The sequence below is a fragment of the Oenanthe melanoleuca genome, chromosome 7 (assembly GCF_029582105.1).
Source record: "Oenanthe melanoleuca isolate GR-GAL-2019-014 chromosome 7, OMel1.0, whole genome shotgun sequence".
Lineage (NCBI taxonomy): Eukaryota > Metazoa > Chordata > Aves > Passeriformes > Muscicapidae > Oenanthe > Oenanthe melanoleuca.
In genome coordinates this window covers 27,468,138-27,480,201 of record NC_079341.1, presented here as the reverse complement: position 1 = coordinate 27,480,201, position 12,064 = coordinate 27,468,138, and the positions used below count along the sequence as shown (strand labels likewise).

The window sequence follows — 12,064 nt, the reverse complement described above, 5'->3', positions numbered from 1 at the left end:
TTTAGACAACAAGCAGGTGGCCAAAGCCTCCCCCCTGCCAGCCCCTGCTTAATCTGCTTCCAGGAGGTGAGCAATGGAAGCAATCAGTGATGGATGGGATGCACCTCACCCACACTGCTCAGTCCATCGCTCTGCATAGGAACTATGGAATGGGATTTTCAGGTACTCTTTAGGCACACATGTGAACTTTGTTCAGGTTCAGTCTAACTCATAGATGAGATCACTGGAAGAAACCAAGAACCAGTTCCAGGAAAAAATCTTGATATTATCCACCACCCCTCAACTTTCCTGCAGTGCAGGGATGCAGATGCAGAGCCCCACGCCTGCTGCTCTCTGCCGGCTCAGTCAGCCAAGAGGAAGTGCCAGGCACAGAGCCCCAGACAGCACTCAGGCTGGATGAATCCATGCCCAGACACTTAGAGCTGTATGTCAACTCTGAAATTAAGTGCACTTGTGAAAGGCTGAGTGCTCCTCTGAGATGACACGGCTGTGCAGGCAGGTCCTGCTGTGCCTGCTCTGGAGCAGGCAGCAGTGGCTCTGCCTTGCCTGCCTGTTCTGCCCTTTGGCTTACAGGGTCCAGGTGTGGAGCATCCACCTCACTGGAACACAAAGCAAGGTGTAGCCCTTGCCTGAAGGGTCTTGCGTGTTTTCTGCAGTTTTCCTGTTGAATCACAGACAAACAAGCTGGTGAGCCACAGCTGATGAGAAAAGCAATAAACTCTGTAACTGGCATGTTCAGCTGAGAGTTTTTGTGTGTGCTGATAAATTCTGCTGGTGTAAGGAGAGCCCCCCTGACAACTTTACTGTACTGTTATCGTTAAAATTAACTGCAGTATTAAACTCTGAAGAAGATTCAATAAAACTCTCCTGTTCCTCAAGGAAGCCTGATTAAAACACAATATGCTCTCAGAGTATGTGCTAGCTACAGAACTTTTTTTTTTTGCTGTTGATCTTGAAAAGTCCAGGTATTTTTCTTTTTTGTCAAACATTTTCTCTTCAGTGCTCAAAGCATACTCTAGGAAATTAATCCATTTTAATTAAGGAGAACCTAGCCATCAGCTGAAATGCTAAAATCATTCTCTTAATCAGCTTTATTACAACAGTCCAGGGGACCATTGGCAGTACTTACACTCTGGGCTGGAAGTGGATGCTGGGGCTATTGCAGTGAACACCAGCAGCTCAAAGTGCTCTGCCTGCAAAGGGAACTGCTGCCTGTAGTCATTGCATTTGGAGACCATGAAGAGGAGGTGTAAATCCTAGGACCTCTAGCTGTGTCAGGAACGGCACATTTTGAGCAGATCCAAGTCTGGAGGCTGGTGAGCCTATATGGAGCAAGCTGTACCCTGCCTGCAGCGGATCATGGTGTGAAAGCCCGGGGGATTGTGCTGGCGCTGATTATTTAACACCCCCCTCCGCAGGCAGGCTTGGCACAGGACAGTGTCTAACGAGCTGATGATTTGATGTGAGACCCTCTGGCTCAGAGCTGAACACAGGCACCAGCAGTGGAAGGGGCCACATAAACAATCCAGACAGGTTGTCGTTAATAAATATTCCACGAATTACCAAATGATCCTGCAATCATTTCCATGCAAAGCAACAGCAGGAGCCAAGAATTAAATTGCAGTACAGTCCCTGCATAAATTCCTCCCCTTCACTTCCCCAGAGCACCCAGTTCAGCTTTTGTGTCTCAAACTGGTGTGCAGGTACGCTGTGTTTTTATGACTATGCTCCCCTCCTCAGAGCAGTGAAAGCCAACCATATAAAACATTTCAGGACATTCATAATGAGACTTCAGTGCAAGATAAAGTGATCCTGCATGTGAGTACTGTTGGGATAGTCTTGGGTTTTCACAAAAGACTTCGTGTTTCAGAAACTTCCCTCAAGCTCCTGGATTTTCATGTAATTGATGAAAAATTTTAGTCAGCATTTATAGATCCTCAAATTGTTTCCTCAAGTCACAGCTGGACTTGTGATCCGTGGGCCATTTAACTGTGAAAATGTGGGAAGACATCTTCCACCAGCTATCAGTAGAGGGAAAAACTTTTCTTGCCTGGAAGACATCTCTGTGGCCCAGCATGGGGATGAACTCCATCCTTAAGGGACTGGGGGACTCAACTCCTGTGGAGAGAGCCAGGAGGGAGAGTCCAGGCACAAAACAGCCATGCTGCAACCTCCTCCCTTCTGCAGTCTGCATTACTGTGGAGGTGAAGGAAACCAAAAAGCAAAGGCTGCAAACAAGAGGAGCTGGCTATTCTTGATGGAGGTTTTCTCACTGCAAGCAACCTGAATGGTTTGTAATCATCAGAAACACTGCCACTGGAAATACCCTGGGTTTATGCTGCCAATTTGAGTGACTTCATGCAAGATTATGATTGCTTCAGATTTCTCTTCCCCCTCTCACTGACAAGTTGTAATTCACACCAGAAGCAATATCATCCAAGCTATTCTCAAAGCCTCTTCCATATTGTCTAGTCCTCATCCACCCCCAGATCCTTGAGATTTGTCTCCTGAATGAAGGCTGTAAATCTTTGTACAGAATGGCAGGAGAAGTTTGAGCATCTGAGTTATTATGTAAATGCAGCATCAATGGTAGTTTTAACTGCAAGCTGATTGGGACTGTAAATGGAACACCAGTGATTTATAGGCCTGAGTGCTTCCTACATGCAGGAATTGAATGCTATTAACTGACCTTGAACCAGAAGCAGGGTCCCTGAAGTGTCCTGCATGCTGAGACAGCCCACATGTGGGCTGGAGCCAAGTAGCTGCCTTTCATCCTACCTTTGTCTCAGAACATGAAGAAAATTAATGTGGAATGGTTTCCAGTGCTCTGAGTATTACTGGATAGACCTGGTCCACATGCAGCCCTTTCCTTAGCAGAAGAGCTAATTTAAGTACTACCAAATTCAAATATGAAACTGGTCCCTTGAGACACTGAAGCATAAGGACCAGGATGTGGCAGACAGTGCTCATGATGGGCTGGAGGGATCAAGGAAAGATGTGCTCACCTGACACAAAGGCCACTTTCTCCTTCAGGATAGGAAGGACATCAGCAGCTTTTAAACCATCATTTCGAAAAGAACCTGCAAAACAGAAAAACAGGAAAGTCATGTTAGAAGAGAGCATGTTCTTGCTCCCAGCTTCATGGGCATGCCATGTTTGTCAAAATCAGACTGGAGAAAGGCTATAAATTACATAAAAGCACCAACAAAGAGACCCAAATGTCTGATGAACAAACATTAACATCAATATAGATATGTTCATTAAAAAAAAAACAAAAAAAACCCAAAAAAAACCAAAAAACAAATACAGAGAATCGGCTCATTGCTCTGTCCTTCAGAAGTTCTGAAAGGTAACAAATTTCCCACCAAGTAACTAGATTAATCCCTGCTGCCTTTTTCACAGACCACAGTATCAAGCCTGGGAGATGCCCATCTTGCAGAGTGAGCCAGGAACCTTCTCCCTTCACTGCTCTGAACATAGCCCAGGCAAAATTTCCAGGAACATTACAGCATATACACATCCATTTAGCATCAACCTTTGAAACAGATGTGCACAGGGGTTGGCTTGAAAAGGGTTTTTCCCTTCTGCCCCTTTCTGCAGTGCCCAGCACAGCTGGGATGCAATGGCTCAAAGTGGGAGAGCACTCAGAGACATGGTCCTTATGAGCCATCCAAAGTCTTCCCTGGGTAAGGGGTGGTAAGGAGGGCACATTCTCAGGTAATTCATGCTGTTTGATTACACATTAAGCATATCTGCACAGGCCATTTGCCTTCCCTGAAGTGGCAAATTACTTCATGCATCTAAATATTCACCAAAGAAATCACAGACTTTTACTCTCTTGGGAACAGAACTGCCCAGTTTCAGGCTCCAGCAGCATCCCTCTGCTCTGCAAAAGACCAGCAGTAAGGGATCACTCCAGAGCAATCCAGACACTGCTATTCTAAAAGGTGGGTTTGAAGGACACCTTTTCAGTTCCCCTGAAAAGTAACTCATCCATCACTGAGTAGTGAATAATAGCCATCATGACAAGGCCTTAGATCTATTCCAGCTCACCAAAGAATATAACACATTTGAAACCCTGTATTTTCACTTTCTGCCTTTCACAGGCAGCCAGTAACCAACACTCTTTTGAGAGAGTGTCAGGGTAAGAAAGTCTTCTCACTAAGCAGATTTTAGAAGCAGGGCAACATTGCTGCAGCCATCACACTCTCCTTGCTGAACACAACAGATGGTACCTGACCATTTGGATCTGAAAGTGAGACTGGGGATAAAAGCACCCCTTTTGCATTGTCATCTATTGCTCCCAACAAGCAGCCTGCAAAGGCAAAGAGGTTCAATCCATGCAGACATTTGCAACACACAGGATGAAGACCGAAACATCCATTTTCACCTGCAGCTGATCTACAAGTGTTATCAATATTGTGGTTGGTTTACTGTTTTTGCCAGTCACAGTCAGGTTGTGCAACAAGGCTGCCTTATACATGTAAATATGTCCCTTGCTGGTGACCAAAGGCTACAACTACTTCTCTGTGTCCCCACTTGCTCTCAGGTGTCACCTCTGTGACATTCAGCTCCAGGAGATGTGTTAAGCTCACTGGCTTAAGCTAGTAAAAACTAGCACTCAAAGGAGTGAGGTAATTCAATGCAAGGCCAAGACCAATGTAACTGCAATTTGAACAAGCACTGCAGCACAATCCCAGGGGATGCCTAAAGAGTGCATTGTGTCAGTGAAGTGTTTTGGGACCAGGGAAATGAGTCCTGATTGCTGAACTCTTTCTGTATTCAAGTAAGCAGGACTTCATGCACTCTGTGTTTAATATATGAGACTTTGCTATTAACTTATCCTCTTAACAAGAATAACCTCTCAGATCCCAGGCTGTGGCTAGTTCTTACATCAAAGGTAGAAAGTGGTCAGCCACAGGCATCATTTGCAATTTAAGAAGCTTTGTATATAAGCATCTCATTCAACCATGAAGCAAAGGGAACAGCCAATGTGTGAGACACATCACAAGGGTTTGAAGACACTCAAGTGGAGTACTGGGCCAAATTTATCCAGCTGCAAGATCTGCAGTGTCAGTGCAAGTTGAGTTTTGCCCAGTATTTGTTAAATTTGTCAGGAAAATGGCAAAGTCAATTCTTAGGCACCCAACTGTGCAGCAGACAGTATACAACTGAAATCCTTGTGAACATTGCTAAAAAAAGCCAGTGGGTGTATGCAAAGCACAGCACAAGGACTGCTATTCTAACAATATAGTGAGTTCTAGCAAGAACTCACTATACTGACGACTGAAGGCCAGTTTCAGACACTCTCCTGCAAGGAAGAACAGCATTTCACAGAGGAAATATGCATGGAGACAGGAGAAAAATGTATGACTTTAAAAGATGGTCACCTCCTGAGCTGCAGCAGGGCAGGCTGCAGGCAAGGGGCTCTCTGGTCACAGCCCCAATGTCCTGACTGAGCACAGAGAGGCAAGGAAAGATTTGAGTGGGGACGGTGCTGCAGCAGGTACTTTCCCCTTCCACAGTACCACCCAGGACAAGTCAGACACACTCCAAAGTAAATGATGAATGAATTGAAAAACTGTGAGCCTGTCCTACAACCAGGAATAAACAAAAAGTCCCAAGAGCTGCAGAACTTCCCTTGGGATGAAGAAGGAACCTCCAGAAGGCAGATGTGCCTAAAACAATGCAAGGTACTTAACCGAGTGGCAGCTCACGACCCACAGATGCAGCCATGGTTAGTGCTTCCAGAGGTTGCTCCAGCTCCTGACAAAATCCTTGCATTAGAGGCTACGTCTCTGAGCATGCTGTCAGGTTTCCAGCAAGAGCTGGGGCAAGGTATACATAAATGGGAAAACCAATGGCTCTCATACAGACTCCAAAAGCAGCAGCCAATCTGTCTCCAGGAGGGGCCAGCATAGCTATGATGCATTCCCCAGTTTGTAAGTTATTATAAGCATATTCCTAATGATGCTCATTTTCATCCTCTTCCCCAGCTGTTTCTAATGTATTTGTTTTGTTTGTTTGCATGCTGGATCCAAGGCCATGTCTGCACAGCACCATCTCATTTTGCTGCAGAGCCCCGTGCACACAAAGGCTGTGCTTTGTAGCCCGCCCCACACCTCTCTGCTGCTTCTCTCAGACAGCCCTTCTGCAGCAGATGGGCAGAGACAGAGGGACGAAGGAAGGGCAGGCTGAGCCATCCTGCCATTGTCCATGCATTGGTTTGCTGGTTCACCATCCTCATAAACATCAGAGCACACAACAAAGCCCTTCCTGCTTTCTACCTGCATGGACTGCCAAGACACTCGAGCACTGCCATCACCTCTTTACCAAAAGAGAGGCACAGAGAGCAAGGTACTGTGACCCAGTCACCCTGCAGCCCCTCACACCTTCATCACATCCTGGCTTAATGTGCTATCCATGGAGCAGGGACACTATGACTGGCGACAAACTTTTATTACTCCAGTGACTCAAGAAGAAAGCACACCATGCCAAGCCTGAGCGGCTGACAGTGAAATGTGTTCTTGTAAACTTGGAAGCACTGAAGAATTAAGAGCAGATCCTCAGCATGGCTGACTCACATTTCAGGGCAGAGCAGCACTGCACGTGCACAGAACATCTCCTAGCAGGGATTCCCTGGGTGGCAAAGCAGCTCACAGTTTTAGATGAGATGCTGTAATAAGAAGCCAGATGGGTGAGCTGAGAAACTCAAGGCATGCTTCCATGGTAAATGCAACAGTCCTGAAATTAAGAAAATTTGTTTTTCCCCTGCACAAATCCTCCAATTGGCCTGGAGAGCTCACTGCTGAAGGACATGGAGGTCAGCAGCTCAAGGGGCTTCCTTGAACAGGTTGGAGATCAGCAAACAACAAACATTTCCAGAGAACTGTAGAGATTAATAAAATAAGCAAGGGTTTTGGAAAAAATGCAAGCCTACAGACTTTGAAGTGAAAACCAAGCTCTAACTCTTGGAGTGAAAAATAAATTATCCCCAGAGAGAGCCCTGTGAGCATTAGCATTTCTTTCTCGCAGCAGAGTGCAGGGTCTCTGCTGGAGGCACCCTCTTGGGCTAGATGGAGCAGTGGTCTGCTCCAGAGTGGCTTTTCCTAGAAAAGCTTTAGTTCTAATCCGAAAAATGCAGCTCTTGGCTTCAAATAAAGATCAGCTGCTGGAAATATGGAAATACTTTCTATACTTAAAAAAAGTATGCGTAGGCAAGAAGAAGGCCTCCTGTCAGAGCACTGCATGGGGCTTAATCACTTGGCTCCCGATGCCTTCAGCAAGAGTTGTTCATCCCAAGTCCCATGCAACGTTTCAGGAAAGGCAGCCCACATTCTCATAGTTCTCAGAACAGATTTGACTATTTAAAAACTTTGGCATAAAGTTTCTTTAACCAAACAAAACCAAACTCCTTGGGCTAAACCCATCCCTCGAGGAACTCCACTGGAGTCCAGGATGCAGCAGTAGGATTAATCTGGTCCATATTTCTTCTTCCCCCAATAAAGGCCTCTCCTGTATTTCTATACCCCACTCCCACACCCCAGTTTTTGGGGCATTTATCTTCCAGGTTTATCATTGCCTATTCTCTTCCTACCTTTTTATTCCCCCGCCTCCACCCCAAGTCTCAGTGGAATTTATTTGTCTTTGCAGTACTGTAGCATCTTGGCTTTCTACAATACACAAACAGAAGGGACGTCTGATGTGAGCAGAGAGAGGCAGAACAAAGGAGACTTTAGTATTCCCATTGTAGCCTTTGCAAACTGAGACACAGAGAGATTGACTTGTCCAGTGTCAGACAGAAAGTTTGTGCAGAGCTGAACCCTCATTTCCCCAATGCTTTTCTCATACAAACATCCCTTTGTTTCCCAGCAGAATATAATCCTCCTTTTTCTTCTCTTTACACTTCTGATTTCCTCCTCCTGCCCTTCTCTCTCCATTATTCTTTCCTTCTGCATTTATGCCTCAAATATTTACTTTTTGTGTGTGCTAAACCCTCTTTAACCCCTTCCTCCCCTTCCTGCAGGCTATTGTCTGTCCCTACAGGGCTGTGAGCCTTCCCTGCTTTTCCACAAGCCACACAGAGGGGCTTAGCCAAGGGCTGCTGGGGCCTTTGCCTCTGGGATTTTGCTGGCTGAGGCTCATTGGTTCAAAGGCAGAGAGGCCACAGCATGGCACAAGCATTTGGTTGAATAGGAGCAACATGTGCTCCAGACTAGCATTTTAGCACCATCTGGCAGAGATAAATGAGGCTGGACACTCTGCATCTGCCAATCGCTCTCTGTGGACAACAGTCTGATCCCTGATGCAAAGAAAGAGCATTTTGGTGCCCTGAGCTCCCCAGGAGCCTGCAAGGCCCTCCTGCCATCCTTCCCCACTGCAGGCAGCAGAAGAGCAGGCCTTGATTTCACAAAGGAAGGATTCAATTAAACTGAAACTAAAGACAGCACCAGAGAGAAAAACACCTCACAAAATTAAGCTGTAAATATTGTTACCAACTATTACTGAAGACTAACCCAGAACTATATACTTCTCTGTAATAACCAAGAAAAGGTAATACCTGGTCTCACAGGAAGCATTTGGGACTGCAGATTGGAGTGTGGCAGGGACAAGGTGAAAGACATGTTGGATTAGCACCACAGCCCTGGGGCAGGGATGGTGGCTGTGCCCCTCCATGCTCCTCTGTTTGCTTTCTCCAGCCACCAGATCCAGTGTGCAGACTGACACACAGATCCATGTCCTAGCTTCAAAAGTTGCAGGAACCACTTGGACATCAAATAGATTGTCTGCACAAAAGATCAATCCCACTGCATCACATGCCACACTCTTTATCCCAGCTGAGACAAAAGTCACATGCATTACATTGCTGCATTTTTTCTAAAATTAAAAGATGAATGTTGGGTTTATATGTAATAGCTAGGCTCAGTCCAAGACTAACGTTATTTTTTCTGTGTTTCTTTAACTGTCCTTCTTTCTATTAATTTTACACCACTCCTGCTTGCTGAACTATCCTTCTGGTTACAGCTATTGGGTGGCAGTACTAAAAGCCACATCCCCTTCCAAATTTTGCCAGTGAACATCAGAGGTCTGGCTGCTTTTCTGCCCCCCTACACCAACAGGTCGGTGTCTGGTTTCTCAGGCTCGAATCCCCGCACAGGGACAGCCCCTGCCAGCAGAGCCCCCCTCCCTGCCCTGCCTGTAACACCCAGAGAGGCAGGGCTGGGCTTTGGGGGACCTTGCTAATTGCCCAGATTGTTATTCCTTCCACGAGGTACTTGGCAGCATTGAGCCTCCCAGCACAGCCTTTGAGTGTCCACACATTTAAACAGTAGCCTCAGCTTGAAATCAAGCCAAAGAATAGGCAAAGCCTCAAGAAAGATAGAGTGCCTTGCAGCAAGCATGCAAATTCATTAGCCTGTGTGCACGTGTGGCCTCTAATAACCGTGTTCAGCATCTGAAGCCCAAAACATCCCACCCAGTGCATCCCACCTAAGCCAGCAGCCAGGCTTTGCCTTTTCCTGTGGCACAAAATCACTCAAAGCATCACAAGGATACTGAATTTATGCACAATCTGCAGCAAAGGCTCTGCTTCCACTTCTTCCATGGGGGATTTTACTCATTTCATTTTAAACATATACTAATAGAGATGTCAAAATAATGCAATGACTATGAGTAAATATTTTGCACATTTCCTTTCAATTTTCATCAGGATTTTAGAATCAGGCTGAGATCTTTCAGTTCTCAGACTTAGAAAAATAATTAGACATTATAGATAGCCCCATGGATAGCACATCTGACTGCTAGTCAAAAGACTTGGCTTTATTTGTGGTTCTGCTACTAAATGCTTTATGATCCTGAGCAAGCTGTTTAAACTGTGCCAGATCTTGGTTTTCCTCTCTACAGAACGGAAATAATGGCTGCCCACATTAGTAAAGCACAGTCAGGTTCACAGACCTCAAAAGCACCTTTCAAACATGAATTAATTTTGTCTGACAAAACCTCTCCAAGTTCTCTGAGGCAGGGAACTGTTGCAGTGCACTTTTATAGACAGCAAAAATGAGGCATAGACAGTAGGAAAGACTTGCTCTGGTGATCACAGAAAGGACTTTCTGGGAAGGAATGGGAGACATTAGAACTGGAAAAATTAGATCATCTGACACAAAATCCTGTGTTTTATTTTTTAAGTGTACAAGGGATAGATGTGCTACCCTAGAGGGAAATAAGTATATTCAGCACCTTGAGCTTTTAGTGGTTAAGTTTCTTGCCATCTACAGATTGCTCTACACATCAGTGACCACCCAGATGCAACAGTCTTTTATGGTGTTAATAAACAGCTATGGGCCATTTGTAATCTGAAGTAACATTTTAAACACAGCCATGGTCTCTATCCAGGTCTAGTGTGCATGAATATTTTCTTTTCATTTCACTCCCCTCTCAATTACAATTTGGTTTCTTATGGAAACATTCCTCAGAATTTTATAATCCCATAAAAATTTTAGAACTGCTGATGGATTCCTGCATGAAGGATGCAGGCCCTTTTTGAAGCTGTAGAGTCTGGGTACCCTGGGTCCCATCCTCTATTAAATTCTGTAGGTTAGAATGATATCCTTTAACTGGCACTGGTTTAGTCAACAGACTTTTTCCAAAAAGCTGCAAAAGGGCATGTGCCAGCACCTGTCACATAGCAGTGACGTGCTTAGGGTTTCCCACCCGTGTCCCAGAAAGCCTCCTACTCACATCCTGGAGGTCCCCAGCCACCAGTAACTTCTCCAGGACAAAAAAATAAAATAAAATATCTAATTATGTACAACATTGAGGAGGCACTTTGCTGAAACGCCAGCCATACAAAGGAACCATATGCCAGTGCCCCAAGTGTGCTTTGCAAACATCTGCCTCCCAAGGGGATTTCATGCCAGACACTAAGAAAGCAACTTTAATTAGAGGCCAATTGAGATCCTTCTCCCAAAGCCTGTGACTGGCCTAAAAAAGAAAAAAACATCCTAAACAAACAAGGCAATTGCATTTCGTCCCATGTTTAAAAACTCTACATTTTCTCTTTTTAATTTTTCTGACATACCCCATCCAAAGAGATTGACAAAGTTCTTGCTGCCTTCAGAAAAATCCCTGTCCAGGAAGGATGGTTGTGTCTAATATGAATGTCAGACTGGGTTTTAAATTAGTCATTTTTGATGGTGGTTCATTCAAGATTCACAAACCAGCACCTCACAATTAATTAGGCTTACATTTCCCCTGTCTCACGTCGCCTCAAATCCCTTCTGACCGGATACATTTCTGCCTCTGCTCATCTCCTTTGGTCCCTCTTTCTGCCAGGGCTTATGATTTCAGCTTGCAGCTATTGTGTTATCCTGGGAAGCTGATTTAAAAAAAAAAAAAAGAAAAAAAAAAAAAAAAAGAAAAAAAAAAACAAAAAGAAAAAAAAAAAGGAATAAAAGAAAACCTAATTCTGCAATTCAAATGGGAGTTTTCCCTTCCTGTGCGTGAATTCCCTGGTTAGGGATAAAGCAAGATCCATGCCCTAAGCTCTTGACACAGGGCAGGCAAAAATAGAAACTGTCCCTGCAGAGGGGCACATGGGAGAGTAGGCAAAGCCCTGGTGGGATCACAGAGGCTGCTCCCTCCCCTGAGCAGGACACAGTTCATCCAAACAGGGCAGTAGCAGGTCTCTAGGTAATGCATCTCTGGACAAACCCAGCAAAACCAAGGCAGCAAGAAGAGCAGCAGAAAGCACTGCAGCTGACATCAGGCAGAGCTTGGGGACACATCAGGCAGGCCCATTGGGAGCACAGGGAAGAGCTCACAGGCTGCACTGTGGTGCTGGGCTACTCCAAGAGCTGCCCTCCACAGCCCTGACCTGGGGAGCAGGACCTCCCGTCACACCCCACTCTTCTGTCCTTATTACAATTTCCCAGGGTCTACTCCTCTGAAAACCAATCTACAACCAACAGCAGCCCACCAACAGGGCCTGTGCACAGCCCACTTGCAGCTGGCTTCAGATTGCCCAGACCTCTCTGACCAAGAAACGAACTGTGAAGTGGCAGTGGCT

General features: G+C 45.4%; 1 protein-coding gene across 3 annotated transcripts in view; it reads right to left on the bottom strand.

Moving 5' to 3' along the window:
* The window catches only part of KALRN (kalirin RhoGEF kinase), a 455,469-nt gene that overhangs the window by 302,021 nt on the left and 141,384 nt on the right, over positions 1 to 12,064 (bottom strand). For all 3 annotated transcript variants that reach the window (XM_056495829.1, XM_056495830.1, XM_056495831.1), the window contains one exon: positions 3,006 to 3,080. In XM_056495829.1, coding sequence (XP_056351804.1) covers positions 3,006 to 3,080 — 75 coding nt within the window. The remainder of the gene's footprint in view (positions 1 to 3,005; positions 3,081 to 12,064) is intronic.